The 15,131-nt window shown below is 53.2% G+C and overlaps 4 protein-coding genes across 4 annotated transcripts in view; 2 read left to right on the plus strand and 2 right to left on the minus strand.

Annotated features, from left to right (window-relative positions):
- DHRS1 (dehydrogenase/reductase (SDR family) member 1) overlaps positions 1 to 3,367 on the minus strand; it is a 9,036-nt gene extending 5,669 nt beyond the window's left edge. Inside the window, exons 1-4 of the mRNA XM_010831354.1 lie at positions 3,092 to 3,367; positions 2,522 to 2,696; positions 908 to 1,051; positions 682 to 761 (exon numbers count right to left, since the gene is read on the minus strand). Of these exons, the coding sequence (XP_010829656.1) occupies positions 682 to 761; positions 908 to 1,051; positions 2,522 to 2,671 (374 nt within the window). The 5' untranslated portion in view covers positions 2,672 to 2,696; positions 3,092 to 3,367. The remainder of the gene's footprint in view (positions 1 to 681; positions 762 to 907; positions 1,052 to 2,521; positions 2,697 to 3,091) is intronic.
- A 27-nt stretch (positions 3,368 to 3,394) lies between these two features.
- NOP9 (NOP9 nucleolar protein) lies at positions 3,395 to 9,341 on the plus strand. Its single transcript, XM_010831359.1, has 10 exons — positions 3,395 to 3,754; positions 3,924 to 4,373; positions 5,304 to 5,414; positions 5,652 to 5,793; positions 6,479 to 6,671; positions 7,289 to 7,429; positions 7,826 to 7,951; positions 8,122 to 8,358; positions 8,624 to 8,729; positions 9,068 to 9,341. Exons 1-10 carry the CDS (start codon positions 3,508 to 3,510, stop codon positions 9,223 to 9,225), a joined length of 1,911 nt encoding a protein of 636 aa, XP_010829661.1. The 5' UTR covers positions 3,395 to 3,507; the 3' UTR covers positions 9,226 to 9,341.
- On the minus strand, positions 9,324 to 12,470 carry CIDEB (cell death-inducing DFFA-like effector b). Its single transcript, XM_010831358.1, has 5 exons — positions 12,027 to 12,470; positions 11,509 to 11,653; positions 10,487 to 10,636; positions 10,060 to 10,250; positions 9,324 to 9,888 (listed from the first exon to the last, which is right to left on the minus strand). The coding sequence occupies exons 1-5, from the start codon at positions 12,065 to 12,067 to the stop codon at positions 9,756 to 9,758; spliced, it is 660 nt and encodes a 219-aa protein (XP_010829660.1). The 5' UTR covers positions 12,068 to 12,470; the 3' UTR covers positions 9,324 to 9,755.
- The window catches only part of LTB4R2 (leukotriene B4 receptor 2), a 4,301-nt gene continuing 749 nt past the window's right edge, over positions 11,580 to 15,131 (plus strand). Inside the window, exons 1-2 of the mRNA XM_010831417.1 lie at positions 11,580 to 11,656; positions 14,736 to 15,121. Coding sequence (XP_010829719.1) covers positions 14,756 to 15,121 — 366 coding nt within the window. The 5' untranslated portion in view covers positions 11,580 to 11,656; positions 14,736 to 14,755. The remainder of the gene's footprint in view (positions 11,657 to 14,735; positions 15,122 to 15,131) is intronic.

Below are 15,131 nucleotides of genomic sequence, written 5' to 3' on the forward strand. Positions count from 1 at the left end.
AAACACAGACCTGAAGGATGTATGTCATGCTGGGTGAACTGTAAATGCTGTGTTTCATCTCATTCCTTTTCCAGATGCGTGTGAAACCCCTGCCTTCTCTACTCACACCTGGAACACTCTTGCCTGTGGGCCTGGAGTGAGGAGGGGAAGGCGAAGATGGCTGGCATTCAATCTTCCTCACTGACCTTCTGCTGATCTAAAACAAAATAATTCTTTCCTCCAGCCATGTTTGGAGAAGGAAATGGCAACCCACTCCAGTGTTCTTGCCTGGAGAATCCCAGGGACGGGGGAGCCTGGTGGGCTGCCATCTATGGGGTCGCACAGAGTCGGACACGACTGAAGCGACTTAGAAGCAGCCATGTTTGGACATACCGTGGCAAGCTTTACCAAAGGAAAGAGGCTTCCTTATGGATCATGCATTTGGACAAGCAGAGAGTGAGACAGGAGAGCGGGCAAGGGCGAGTTCAGATGAAAAGTATGGACAGAAACAAGGCCAAAGTTGACGTTCCTGGGCCCAGATTCACCTGCATGAAACTCCTTCAGAGGGCAGTGGACAAGTAGGACAGATGGGAGAACAGAGACGAGGAGATCAGAAGGAAAAGGAGAGGGCGCTTGTTAATGTTTGGCTGAGTGACTGAGGGGAGCCCAGGCCCTTAAGTGGGTGGCCGGGGAAGCACCTACCTGAGTCCGACGTTGTTGATGTCATCCCAAATGGAGGCGGGGCTTTCCCAGAATGACTTCTTAGAGTTGTTCAGGATCGGCTGGAAGGCACAGGGAGAGTGATGAATAGTATGCTCTGGAGGCAAGAAGGGGCTGGATAATGGAAGGGGACAACCAGTGGGGATGAGGACTCAGGTCAGAGGGGGAGGTCCGAAGTGTGGAGCTGGGGTCAAAGTTCAAAAAGCACCTGGACTCCAGCATAGGCATTGTTGACCAGCACATCCAGACGTCCTTGCTGTTCTCGATCCACCTGCTCAAACAGGTTTCGCACTTCACTCTCCTGGCTTGAATCACATACCACGGGCACACACCGGCCTCCCCGGGATTGCGCCTGGAAAGAGACAGAAGGGATATGAGCTCCGAGTTGCACAACGTGAGACAGAACTCAGCTCCCGTCAGCCTCAACGTGGGAGCGAGGCAATCCTAGGCCTCAGGCAGTAGCTGAGGCAACATGGTGGGCAATACTGCCCTCTGGTGTCTGTTTGAGGAGTTTCAGTAATGCTGCTGCTGCTGCTGCTGCTGCTGCTGCTGCTGCTGCTGCTAAGCCGCTTCAGTCGTGTGCGACCCCAGAGACGGCAGCCCATCAGGCTCCCCCGTCCCAGGGATTCTCCAGGCAAGAACACTGGAGTGGGCTGCCATTTCCTTCTCCAATGCATGAAAGTGAAAAGTGAAAGTGAAGTTGCTCAGTCGTGTCCGATTCTTAGTGACCCCATGAACTGCAGCCCACCAGGCTCCCCTGTCCATGGGATTTGCCAGGCAAGAGTACTGGAGTGGGGTGCCATTGCCTTCTCCGTCAGTAATGCTAGGTACTGTCGTGGAGCAAGGGGGATGGGGAATCCCAGGTTTAAAATCTACAGACATTTTCTGAGGTCTACTCTGTTCAAGGCATTGTATTACTCTGCATGTGGAGGCTGAGGGACAAATAGGCTTGGAGGCTCTCTTGAGAAAGGAGGAACTCTTGAGAAAGGAGTTCTTTTTCTTCATTCTTGGTCATTTCCATCTCTTGTGCCCTTAGCTCCCACCCTTCACCACTCATCTGGAATCTCAACTCAATCCCAGCCTTCTTACCCTCACTGCACCAACACTGCTGCCTGGTAAATGAAAAAACAAAGCTCTCAGACACGAACGCTCTCTACTTCCTATTCCTATACAAATGTGTCCCCTCCTCTAACTTCAGAGAAAGAAGAATAATTTATTCAAGAACAATCTTCATATCCTGAAGATTCATGCTCTGGGTCCCACCCTCTGACCTCCCTGCCGAACTGCTCACTCACATTTCTAGTACATTCTGGATACACTTATTGCTTATCATGTTCATACTCATTCCTTTCATCTCTTATCACTTCCTGTATTCACATTACATTGAAAGGATCCATTTCTGCCTTAGACTTCAGAGCAAAAGTTATGTCCTACTAAATTTGGTAACTCCAGTGCCTAGCAAATCAAAGGCACCCCAAAATTTATTTAACTGAAATTCAGTAGAAAAATCAAATGAAAACACAATTCAATAAAATCTTAACAAGAAAAGAGAAAGAGCACAGGTCCACAACTCTTGAAATTCAATTCCAAAATCCCTAAAGCTCTCAAATAAAGTTTTGTTTTTTTTTTTCATAAATTCACTTAATGGCAAAATGTGCCCTGATCTGAAGTTACTTATGGGGTTTACTTATCCCACTTAGAATAAATGTTCATGTTTATTGAGGAATATTTTGGTTTCAGGTAAGGGATTAAGAGGAGTAGTTAATGGAAAGAGCTCCCTCGGATGGTTTCTGCCCCCTGGGACTCCAGAGAAAGCACTCACCTCCTGAGCAGTGGCCTGCAGTGTGTCCAGGTGGCGGCCAGTGATGTAAACTGTGGCACCTGCTTGGCAGAGCTGCAAAGCGATGCCCCTGCCAATACCCCTGGAGGCACCAGTCACCACGCACACCTGGCCCTTCATGGTAGCTGGCATGACTCAACAAGCAAAGGGGTTAAATCTGTGGAAGAAAGGACTTGCTCTGAGGGAAGCGTGCAGACTGCGTTATGTCGAAGGGGGGTGATCCTGATAGAGGTAGGAAGGGGAGCCAAGGTTGAGATCCTTTGATGGGGAAAGAAGTTTCTGAGAGGGATAACTAGCGCAGGCCCCGGACAAGGTTGGCTGTCCCTTTTGGGCGACCAAGGAGTGAAGAAGGGGGCTGCGAGGGGCTGTCCAGGCCGGCCATCTACTGGGACTCTGAGTGGGACTGTGGCGGGCAGTCTCTCTCGGCACGTCTTACAGAGTCCTGAGCTATGGAGTTCAGGCCCCTTGCCCAGAGGTGCGGCTTCCGCGTGGAGGGTTGGCGCGAGGCCCAGGGACCCTGAGCCCGATGTGGAGGGAGCTCGAACTCCATACCTGCCACCTGTGCTGCCGCTGGAGTCCTCGTGCCGTCTGGCTTACAAAGTTCTCGAAGTCGAGGAGTTTTAATTCTGGTCGCAGGGGCGGGACAAGAAGTCAAGAGGACGACGGTCGAGTGGAAGTACACGTTCTGGTCCGGTTTCAGCAGGAGACTCGGAGGATCGGGTCAAAGAGTACGACACGTAGGAGCCTGGACAAGGGGCGGAGGCCAGGATCCACCAGCGGGGCGTGGAGATCCAGAGACTCAGCCACGCCTTCCCCAGAGAGGCAGTCGCGAGGCTATGACGTGTAATGCTGCGCCTTAAGCGCGCCGGCGTGTCGAAACTCTGCCGGGCCCGGGCCCTCAACCGGCTGACTGAGGTTCCCCCAGCGGCTAAGGTAGCTTTTCCGGGCGGAGCGGCCCCGAAGCACCCATGGGCCTGGGTCCGCGTTCCCCCCACAAACAGGGGCGCCGGTTCCCAGCTGGCGGAAAACGAGGGCGCGGGGCCAAGGGCGCGGGGCGCCCCCCACCAGGCCGCCAGCGACATCCCTGCTCGCCTCCGGATGGGCGCTCGGAGCCGGCCCCAGATGCGCACCCTCACCTGAGCCCAGAAGCTCTGGGGTATTTCCGCCAAGCGCTGTCCGCGCTGAAAGAGGCCCCCGAGACGGGAGAAGAACGAGGTAGGGAGCAACTTGGGGAGAGGGATCAAGGGAGGAACTGGTTGGGTATAAAATTCAGGACAGGTAAGGACAATTTCGTGGGTCCCCAGGGTGTGAGGACTTAGTTTCATCTCCCCTAAGGCATAACCTCCTCTCATTCTCTTTAATGTATTTCTTGTTTTTTTTTCAGAGCTGATGGTGCACAATGTTTTGAAGGAAGTGGAGGCTCAGGCCCTAGCCTTGGCCACAAACCGGACTGGCAGTGAGATGCTACAGGAACTGTTGGGGTTCAGTCCCCGGAAGCCGATGTGTCGCGTATGGGCTGCTCTGCACTCCAATTTGCGCTTTGTGGCCTGTCATCGATGTGGGGTCCACGTTTTGCAAAGCGCTTTGCTACAGCTGCCTCGATTGCTAGGGAGCCCTGAAGAAGAGGAGGAGGAGGAGGAGGAGGATGGGAAGGATGGTCATGTGGAGACCCTGGAGGAGCTGGTCCTGGGACTAGCTGCTGAGGTCTGTGATGATTTTCTTTTCTATTGTGGAGACACACATGGCAGCTTCGTGGTCAGAACTTTGCTGCAGGTATTGGGAGGGACTCTTCTGGAGTCTGAGAGAGCCAGGCACCGTGGCTCCCAGTCACCTGGTAAGTATTACAAGAAAGGGGTGTGGACCTCCAGGGAAGGAGAGTTTAGGAAGTTCAGAAGGAGAGAGTAAGCAGAAGATTTCTTCATGTCCTTGAAGAATTAGCAGTGAAATTAGGACAGGGATATAGCAGGCCAAAGATTAGTGCGCATGGAGGCCCAGAGGTGAGGATGCCTATGTGTGTTTAGGGGACAGCTGTTAGAAGAATGGGGGTAGGTGGAAGAGGTGATTCACTTGAGCATTGCCTCTCAAACTTTTTTTAACTACAGCTCACAGTAAGAAAACAATTTTCAAGCATCATTCAATATACATGTGTGTGTACATACACATATTGGATTCAAGCCAAAGGTCAGGAAGCAAGACCTTTCTACATACAATCCACTGATATTTTCTCCCAGCCGCCCCCCCCCCCAACCTTTTTTTTCTCCTGTGCCATGTGTGGCTTGCAAGATCTTAGTTCCCCAACCAGGGATCAAACCCTTGCCCCTTGCAGTGGGAGTGCAGAGCCCTAACCACTGGACCACCATGGAATTCCCTCCCTTTTCATTTTATTCTGTGTGTTACATAAAAAGTGCTTGTTGAGACCCACTAGATTGATTTCATAATACACTCATAGGCAGCGGACCTACATTTTGAAAAACGTTGGGAAATAGGGTAGTGAGTTTAGGTGAGGCCTGATTTTGGAACACCTTGAATTCCTGACTGAGGAGTTTGGACTATTTCCTATGGATCATGCGGGAGCTGGTTGAAGTTCCTTAGAAAAATTAAAAGGGAAATGTAGTCTCAGTTCAGTCATGGAGATGAGACATTGAGTTGTACTGTATGCATTCTGCATCTCCAGGCCAAATCCTTGTTCAGCTGTGCAATTCTTCTCCCTTCGGGATGGCAGTCTGTGGTCTCACCACTGTATATGTTCTTGATCTTCCTTCAGAAGTACAAAAGGCCCCATCTCGGGAATGTAAGCCAACTGATTTTGAGGTCCCTGAAACCTTCTTGAATTGCCTTCAGAACCTGAGCTCCTGCTTTCTAAAGGACATTGCTGGTAAGGAGGGAAATAGAGGAAGATCTTGGATCTTCTTTTTTGGAGAGGATTATCATCAAACAAGGCTCTTATTTCCATTGGTCTTGTTCGTCTTTTTTTCAAATCTTGCCTGGTTTGTTGTAAAGGCTCTGTTTAGACCATTTGTGTCCATAGTCCCTTATACCCTGTTGCCTGAGGTTGTGTAGGTTGTCTGGATTTTGGGAAAGCCACTTTTATTATTTCTGCCCTCCCCCACAGTGTTTATCACTGACAAGATATCCAGCTTCTGCCTTCAAGTGGCCTTACAGATCTTACACCGCAAGCTGCCCCAGTTTTGTGCCCACCTCTGCAGTGCTGTGATTGGCTATCTGAGTAGCCGGAATTCCTCAGCAGATGGCAGGTATGGACAGGGCCTCAGGATTGATCAAGGTGGTGGGCCATGTGAAATGAATGACATGATGTGGGTATTTTGTTTGTTTCCATTCTCTGTATGTGTGTGTTTATTTTTTTACTTTTTTGTCTAGTTTTATTGAGATATAATTGACATACAGCACTATATAATTTTAAGGTATACAGCATGATTTGACTGGTTTACCTCATGAAACAGTTACCACAATAAGTTTAGTGAACATCCGTCATCTCATTTATACACAAAATTAAAGAAATGAGAAAAAAAAAACTTTTTTTTCCTAGTGATGGGAATTCTTAGGATTTAATTTCTTAACAACTTTTGTATATGACATATGGTAGTGTTGTTATATTTATTATGTTATGCATTACATCCTTAGTATATATTTACCTTATAAATGAAATTTTGTAACTTTTGATTGTCTCCAGCCAGTTCCCCCTCCCCCCAGACACCCTGTCTCTGGTAACCAAAAATCTGATCTTTTTTCCTCCGTTTGTTTGTTCTTGAAGTATAATTGATCTACAACATTATGTTAGTTCCTGTTAGACAGTATAGTGATTTGCTATTTCAGTACACTTCACCATGATAAGTCCATAGTGATCGCCATGATAAGTCCAGTGATGTGAGCATTGTGAATAAAGTGAAGACTATCTGATCACCTTCTCCTTGTCCCCAGCCCCCTATTGCTGTTTCTGCGAGATCAGACAAGCTCCAGGCTCCTGGAGCAGGTGCTGCTAGTGTCAGAGCCCCCAAGGCTCCAGAGCCTCTTTGAAGATCACCTCCAAGGACATCTGCAGGCCTTGGCTGCACATTCTATTGCCAACTTCCCTTTGCAGCGTTTCCTGGATGCCATCACCACCCCTGAGCTGGTGAGTTGGGAACTTGGCCGAGTCTGTTTCTGTTAGTTCTTGTTCACTGGGCTTTGCTTTATTGTGTACATGCCTCTGTATTTCCAACAGTGTGCTGGCCATTCCCCTTGAGAAGTCACTCCTGGAGGCTTCCCAGAGCTTAGGGTGAGGGTGCCTTCTTCCCAGAAAGGATGTGCTCTAGCTTTTCTCAGGTGCCAATGCCAGTAGGAGATTGGCTTAATCCAAGTTCTCAGCCTGAGCTTCCGTGGCTTGCTCAGTCTCTGGGTGCTTGGCTGTAAATCCACGCGAGCAGCAAAACTGCTTTCATAGCTTCTCTTTCTCTTTGCTGTTTAGTGCCAAGGCATGCTTTGCCAGGATCCCCTGGGTTGAGAGCTAGGATGGAAGGGCAGGTTTAACTCTAGCCCTCCCTTTTGCTCCCCCTCCCCATGTGAGGCCTCACCTCTAAGACTCCTTTTGTTCTGGACCTTCCTTATCCATCCAAACCAAAGTCTTGGCTTTTGCCAATGCTTTTATGTTTTACCTAGCATTTTTAGTTGCTTTTGGCAGGAAGATTTCATCGAATAACTTAGCCCACCATTACCAGAATGTCAAATTCTTTACCCCATGTCTCCCCTCAGCTGTCCCCTGTGTTTGAGGAGCTGAGCCCCGCCCTGGAAGCTGTGCTGGCCCAGGGTCACCCAGGGGTAGTCATTGCCCTGGTTGGCGCCTGCCGCAGAGTTGGGACCCACCAAGCCCAGGTCCTGCGGCTGCTGTTGGAGGTGAGTGGGGGTTACCCGCAACCCCTTTGTACCCTGAGTTCAAGTTCTACCTGCTAGGATTTAGCTAATCTTCAGTTGTTGTGTTTCTGGACCCATGGGATCTGATACCCAGCGAGTTCACAGGTATGGGGGAAATGAAGCCAGAGCCATCTCATGGCCCTGGAATGAAAAGTGTCTCCCTGGACAAAGAAAGAACTTTTAAGGAAAAAAAACTTATTCAGCCCCTGTTATATATATGGAGGCTGTGAATACAGCAAGGAAGATGAGACCCTCTCCACATGCAGGTTATGTTCTTGTGGAGTCAGGCACCTGTCCTGAACGCTTTCCCCTGGCTGGAAAGCCGAGGTGTCAGATGACGTAGTTCTCAGCTTCATCACGTTCTGTCTTCCCTTCTAGGCATTCCACTGTGCAGAGCCCTCTTCCCGGCAAGTGGCCTGTGTGCCCCTCTTTGCCGCTTTGATGGCTTATGAGGTGTACTATGGACTGGCGGAGGAGGAGGGGGCAGTGCCCATGGAGCACCAGGTGGGTGAGGCAGGGGAGAGGCCAAGCCTGTGACTAGTTGGGAACCAGGCCTCCCAGAGCTGAGGAAGCCCCTCCCCACAGAGGTGAGGGAGGTGGGATCTCTTGGCTTCATCCAAGTGAAGGTGGTGGTTTGGTGGCTGCCTCCTAACTGCCTGTCTTTGTCCTCTCAGGTGGAAATGGCCGCCGCCAGGGGCCTGGGGGAAGTGGCAGTTCTTGGGTCTCTCCTGCTGCAGCATCTGCTGCACTTCTCCAGTCCCTGTCTCATACTCCAGAGTCTCAGTGCCTTGACAGGACCGCAGCTCCTGACTCTGGCCCAAAGCCCTGCCGGCTCCCATGTGCTCGATGCCGTCCTCACCAGCCCCTCCGTGACACGCAAGCAGCGCCGCCGGGTGCTAAAGACCCTAAAGGTTAGAGTTTTGGCTCCTGTTTGATTCCTCTGCCATCCCTCCATTTGGAGAGTGTGTGCTTTCCCTGGGACTGGCCTTCAGTCACAGAGAGGATGCGTAGTTCCTAGACTGCTTCAACTTGGCCTCTTAATTTCACCTCCCCACCCCACCCCCACCAACAATACCCTTTTATGGACTGCCCTAGATGGGGTCGCACAGAGTCGGACACGACTGAAGTGACTTAGCAGTAGCAGTAGGTGGCTCTACCTTACTTACCTCAATGCAGGGACATTATGTGACGCTGGCCTGTAGTCGCCATGGCAGCCGTGTGCTAGATGCTATCTGGAGCGGAGCAGCCTTGGGGGCCCGGAAGGAAATTGCTGCCGAGCTGGGTGAGCGCCTCTCTTTGACCTTTCCAAACATTCCCTTTCCTTATTCTGAAAAGCTGGATGGCTGGGAGTGGACCTAAATTCAGCAGAGACTTCAGTTCTAAAGGGTGGTTTTGGCTGTGGGTTTGAGCAGTCTGCTCTCCCTGCCCCTCCATGTAGTCTGCCCCTCTGTGTAGCCCTTCACTTCCATTTTTGTTATTTGGACGGTGAGGTGTTAACTCTATCCTGAGGCAGACCCAGGATTCCAGAAAAATGGAGGGACCTTCTCCCCAAGTAGAGTCTCTTCAAGCCTAGGGGGATGACTGCATGGTGATACTGAACACGAATGGTTCCCTTTGCAGGGGAGCGGAACCAGGAGCTGATAAGAGACCCTTTTGGCCACCATGTGGCTCGAAACGTGGCCCTGACTACCTTCCTGAAGCGTCGAGAGGCTTGGGAACAGGAGCAGGGGGCGGTGGCCAAGCGGAGGCGGGCCTTGAACTCCATACTTGAAGACTGAGGGCTTGGATCTGGGACTGGGTGTTGACGGCGGGGTGAGGAGAGGAAGTATCTATCTTGCCCTGTTCTAGTTTAAATTGGAGTCAAATGTCTTACCGATAAACATTTTTATATTTTTATTGGAAACACTTTTGTTATGTTGCAGGGGGAAGGGTACAGAGAAAGAGAGATCTCAAGGTGAGGTTAGAGAGGGCTCTGTTCAGGGCACCGAGGAGCCTAGGGACAGCAGGGGAGTATGACTTCTAGATGTAGTGGCAATCAGAATGGGATCCAGACACCTGGGGACAGGCTGTGGCCTTTCAGGGTAAGTGGGAGGCTGGAATGATGGTCAGGAAGGGATAGTGTTCTTCAGGAACGGGTGTAGGCTGGGACTGGAAGGATCGTGCCAACAGGCCTGTTGTCAGCACATCAGAGGACAGTGGGGAGATGAGGTGAGTTGGCCAGTCTGCACTGTGCAGGCCCCCAGGCTCAACGCCGTCACAGCCCTTTCCAGTCTGTGTCTTGGAATGAGGCTAGGGCCAGACCCCCTGCTCAGTAGGGTTTGAGGCGACCCTGCCGCTGCCACCGCTCAGTCCCTTCTACTGCACGACGAAGGGTGGAGGAAATCCCCAGCAGCATATGGCCCAGGCCTTGCAGCAGTGAGGAGGCCCATCGGAGGAGCTCCCTGCAGGGCGGAGACAAGAGGAAGTCAGAGGTGGGGGGAGCCTGGGAGGCAGCCACAGGCTGGAGGCTGGGGGGTTTCCACAAGGGAGAGCTAACAGGGTGGGGGAGAGCGTGAGAAGGAATTGTTGGGGCTGCAACTGTAGGGGTGGAAAAGTGATGTGTGGCCTCTGACCTGAGTATTTTCTTTGGGCCAAGTCCTTGAATGTCACAGCTCAAGGAGTAGAGCCCGTAGAACGTGGCTTTGATATTCAGGCTGCCGAAGAGATCTCGAGGGCTCTGCTTGTATACGTTGAAGGTGATGCGGGCGATGTCCTTGCTGTGCTTGGGCTTCTCCTGGCCCAGGCCATATGACAGCACCCCACTCTGCAGGGCACCCCCTCATCAGTGTACTGAAGCTTCACCACTAAACCCTGTCAGCCCTGGGACAGACACTGACCCCCTGCCCCTTGCCTGCCTGGATTGTTTGTCCTCTATGGGGAGTCTGACAACTCCTCACCTCTCTCAGCCTCTGTCCCCAAGATCAGGGCTAGGCGAGACAAGAGGCTTGGGAGAGACAGAAGGATCAGTGGTCTACTGCAGCCCCACTATGGGCCTCTCACCCTGCGGGGGCTCCAGCTCTGTCCCAACTCCAGCACCATCAGGCACGTGTCATCCTCCAACAGCTGGAAGAACTCCTCGCTCTCCACGGTGGTCCCGTCTTCCTCCAGCACCAGTGTGAGCGCTCCACTCAGCACCAGGGCCTCCAGAGCCTGCCCAGTGGCAAGAAGCAGGAGGGGAGGGGCAGAGCTTATCCTGTGCCCTGTCCCTGCCCAGCTGCCCAGCACCCAACGGTCGGCCCTGGGTGCTGGGTGATGACCCCGGCTCTCCGGCGTCCCTGCAGAAGGCTCCAGCTCACGCTGTTCTTTGGTTGTTGGGAAACCCTCATTAGGGCCCGTTGTTTCCCATTTGTCCTGTTTTGCTCCTGCCATGGCACTGTCAGCTCTCCCAGCTTCCAAGCCACCCCTGCCGGTTTGGAATTGAAAAGCTAGCCAAGTTCTCTGGGGTCAAGGTATTATGCTGACAAGGCCTGCCATGATGGGGTCTCATCTCCAACGCCCCATCTCACTCTCCCCAACCCCACAGAGTTCTCCAGAGCTGTTTGCAGGATTGGTGACTTTTCACCTTTTTGAGTCTTCACGAGGGTCAAGTATCTGTTGTAGCACTTTCATACCTTATCTTCTACATCTTTCCACAGCCCAAGGAGGCAGCTGTATTGTTTCCTTTTTACAAGTTTTGATGGGCTGAATACCTACCCAAGGTTTGACAGTAGGAAGTGGCAGAATCAGGATTTGAATTTGATCTGTCAGACATTGCCGTTCCATACATTGGAGTTCTGAAATGTATTGCTCCAACCCTATCCACTCCTTCCCCACCCCCAAAGACAAGCTTGCTCCTTAGAAAAAAAATGAATCGTCTCAAATGCAGTAGAAGCCATCGGGCTGACCCCCCTGCTTTCAGCCCTCAGAGGGAGGGGCAGCCATGTAATAACCACCGCTCTTTCTGCTCGTCATTCCAAGCTCTCCCTCTTGACTAGCTCCTTGGCTGTCCCCACTCTTGGAACCCAGGGACTTGACTCACTTGCCTTGTCTAGCAGTTCCTGACGGGTAGCGGCTGTCAGGCCTTTCCGGGTGGTCCGCTTGTTATCACAGACTCGGAAAGGTCGCTGGCGTGGTGGAGCCGAGGTCCAGACCTTTCGGCCCAAATCGGCGCTCATGTTGGATACTGACCTGGTAGGTGGGAATGAAGGTCAGGAAGGGGTGAGAGGTCTGCTGAGTGCACTGGGGGTGATGGGCGTGGGTGGGGTAGCTGCAGTGTTAGGGGAGTTGGGAGAGAGGATCTAGGTGTGCAGATTAGAGTAGCCCAGGGAGAGGAAGAGACTACCGAGTGGGGGATGGAGGAAGTAGGGGGCTGGCGGGGGAATGGGGAGAATGAGGAGAATGGGGGACTGGGTGTGGGTCAGAATCTAGACAAGCCCACTGTGAAAAGTGGTGGCAGGGAGGGGGAGGGGTACAAATTGGAGAGTCTAGGGAACTAGAGGCTGAATGGAGTGTTGTGGCTCTGCCCATACACCCAGAGCTGGAGTGGAGGGTTAGGAGTCACCTGAGCAGGCTGCTGGGGTCCAGGTTAGAGAGGTATTCCATGGTGGAGGGAGGGACCCGGAGAGGGGCCTCTCCTTGGCGTCCTAGGCTGGGTGCTTCTCTGCTGGGTTGGAGCTGAAGTGGTGGTGTTTTCTGTTCCAGAGCTGGGATCTCAGCCCCAGTGAGTAGGGGGATGAGTCAAGCCTGGACTCTGGCCCCCTCTGCCTGGCCAGTACGCAGGGCAAAGTCCAAGGTGGGGGTGGAGGCGGGGCGTGGTGGTGGAAGGCAGAAGCCATGGAGGTTTTGTGAGTGTGTCTCTGGTGGTAGTGTGTGATGTGAGAGTAAACAGGAGCTATGGAATGTAATCTCTGGTGTTTTTCTTTATATGGAGGGAACTTCTAGCTGCCAATCTGTGCAAAGCTGCGTTGTGTGATTTGCTTTGTATGTGCTGCCACCTACTGAAAAAAAATTTACTGCAGTTTTAGGAAAAGGGAGGGGGTGCTGAGGACCTGCAGGGCTTGGAGAAAACAGGATAGGAGGCAGTGTGCGCCCACGGGGTGTGATCTATGGGTCCAGGATCATCAGGATCCTGTCTGGGACCTTGGCCTTCCTGCTTTCCTGCTCTTCCTTCTGTGGTCCAGGGGAGGGGCTGGCTTAACATTTCTCTGACTTCCTTCTCTAGAACTGCCTGTTTCAGTCACAGTGGATTAGTCACTCACTTTTCCCTTCCACTGGCCACTTAATTAGCATGAAGGAGTCATGGATGGGGGCTTCCCAGGTGGCGCTAATGGTAAAGAACCCGCCTGCCAATGCAGGAGACAGATGCGGGTTCAGTCCCTGGGTCAGGAAGATCCCCTGGAGGAGGTCATGGCAACCCACTCCAGTATTCTTATGGTCCCTATGGACAGAGGAGCCTGGTGGACTATAGTCCATGGGGTCGCAAAGAGTCAGACATGACTGAGCGACAGCACACACAGTCATGGCTGGGGGCAGAGAAAATGCCTCCTTTAATGGACTTGAGGTATCCCGTGTCCCATCTCTCACTTCAGCTGTGGTTGTGCTAACAGTTGTATGGAAGCTCAGACTCTCACTGTCAGTGAACACATCACACACACACTGTCCAGGAGCCTTGTCTGAAGCTGTACAGGACAGGCTGCAAGTGTGCGTCAGGGCATTAAAGCCTCTAGGACAACCCTCAAACAATGGGGAAGGTGAGCTGGACATAAACATCTGCCTTCTGTCTTTCCGGAAGGTATTCTGTGTGCTCAGAGGTTCCTGGAGCCCACTGAAGGAACTTAATAACGCCCTCTTATTGGCTCCCCTCTTCCCCTTCCCTTGCTCTCACTCTGGCTTCCCGAGCTGACTGCCTAAAGACAGGATTACCTATATCCACACCCTCGACTCAAGCTCTGCTGGGAGGAAAACCAAACTGAGACAATACTGGTGTCCTGGCTCCCAGGGAGCCCCTTTCTGGCTGTTGACAGGCAGAAGCCTTTTTCCTTCTTCCCTCAATTTTATCAATCTGCCAAATGTCCTTCCTAAGTTTTGCCTGACGTCGCCACCCAGAGACGGCTTCCTTCCAGTGTGTCTCTCACCGCAGCCTCTCCTTTTCCCTCACCTCGTATCCCGGTGCAGCCCAGCAGTGTGGCCTCTTCATGGGTGTGTGTCACAACTCTTCACGCAGCCTATAAGCCCGTCACACCTCTGTGCGTCTCCCACTCCCCCCGGGAACTTAGCCCCATGCTTTACACTGAAAGCTGTCACTGATAGTCCTCTGAGAGCCGTGAGGCTGGAGTGACTGGGGCAGGGCCCAAGGCAGGAGGTGAGAGGGGGTAGGTAGGAAGCTGAGGAAATGTGGGGCTTAGCAGTGTCAGGAGTCGGAAAACAGGCAAAGATACAGCAGCTATGGGAATGAGGAGTTGGGTTGCCTTCTCTGCTGAGAGCTGGCAAGGGATGCCTGACAGTGTAAGAGCTGCAGGGTGGGAGGGCTGAGAACTGGGGGTGTGTGTGTGTTGCAGGGGGGAAATGAGCGCAGAGGCAGGACCCAGGGGCAGGATCCAGCAGTGTCCCTACTCACCCACACACCCAGGGAACCTTATCTGCACCCCCTCAGCCTATCCTGTTTCCTGGAGCCCACATGTGGGAGGCGGGCTCTCACATGCCTGGACGAGTTAGTGATGGGAAGCAGCAGGGTGAGGGAGGGCTCCTGGAAAGGCCCAAGAGGAGCCCCACCTTGTCCCTCCCTGTTTCTGCCTCACCCTCTGCCAACCTGACAGGCACAGGACAGACTTAGGGAACTTGCCCACTGCCGCTTTGCCTTTGGGCTTCCCCAGGCCCCTGGAGAGCCCCCAACCCTGCACCCGCCCAGCTGGGTAAGTAGATCTGCCCACTAGACCTTACTCCCCTCCACTCACTTTTGCCCTGCGGTATATACATATAGGGAATGGGGCCGGCCCAAGAAGGAGAGGCCAGGTGAGAAGAGTGGAGGTGGAGGCAGGGACAGCCTGGGAGTCAGGACTGGGGAGGTGGCCTGACAGAGAGCAGGGGACATGGGTTACAAGAAGTAGTGTTTGAGCTGGGGCTGGGGTTCTGGTGGGGGGTAGAGACAGAGGCCCCCAGACAGAACAGAGGCAGGCTGCAGGGGAGTGAGGGACGCTCAGTCCCTTCTCACTAGCATCAGGCGGAACGTGGGCTTCTGCCCCACCTGAATGCGCCCCACGGCTCTTTCCAGCCTCCCGGAAGGACAGAAGAATGTCAGTCTGCTACCGTCCTCCGGGGAACGAGACGCTGCTGAGCTGGAAGACCTCGCGGGCCACGGGTACAGCCTTCCTGCTGCTGGCGGCGCTGCTGGGGCTGCCGGGCAATGGCTTTGTGGTGTGGAGCCTGGCCGGCTGGCGGTCCGCGAGAGGGCGCCCCCTGGCGGCCACGCTCGTGCTGCCCCTGGCGCGGCCCGACGGCGCCGTGCTGCTGCTCACGCCGCTCTTCGTGGCCTTCCTGACCCGGCAGGCCTGGCCCCTGGGCCAGGCGGGCTGCAAGGCCGTGTACTACGTGTGCGCGCTCAGCATGTACGCCAGCGTGCTGCTCACCGGCCTGCTCAGCCTGCAGCGCTGCCTCGCCGTCACGCGCC

This window comes from Bison bison, unplaced genomic scaffold, assembly GCF_000754665.1.
Source record: "Bison bison bison isolate TAMUID 2011002044 unplaced genomic scaffold, Bison_UMD1.0 scf7180017864526, whole genome shotgun sequence".
Taxonomy (NCBI): Eukaryota; Metazoa; Chordata; class Mammalia; order Artiodactyla; family Bovidae; genus Bison; species Bison bison.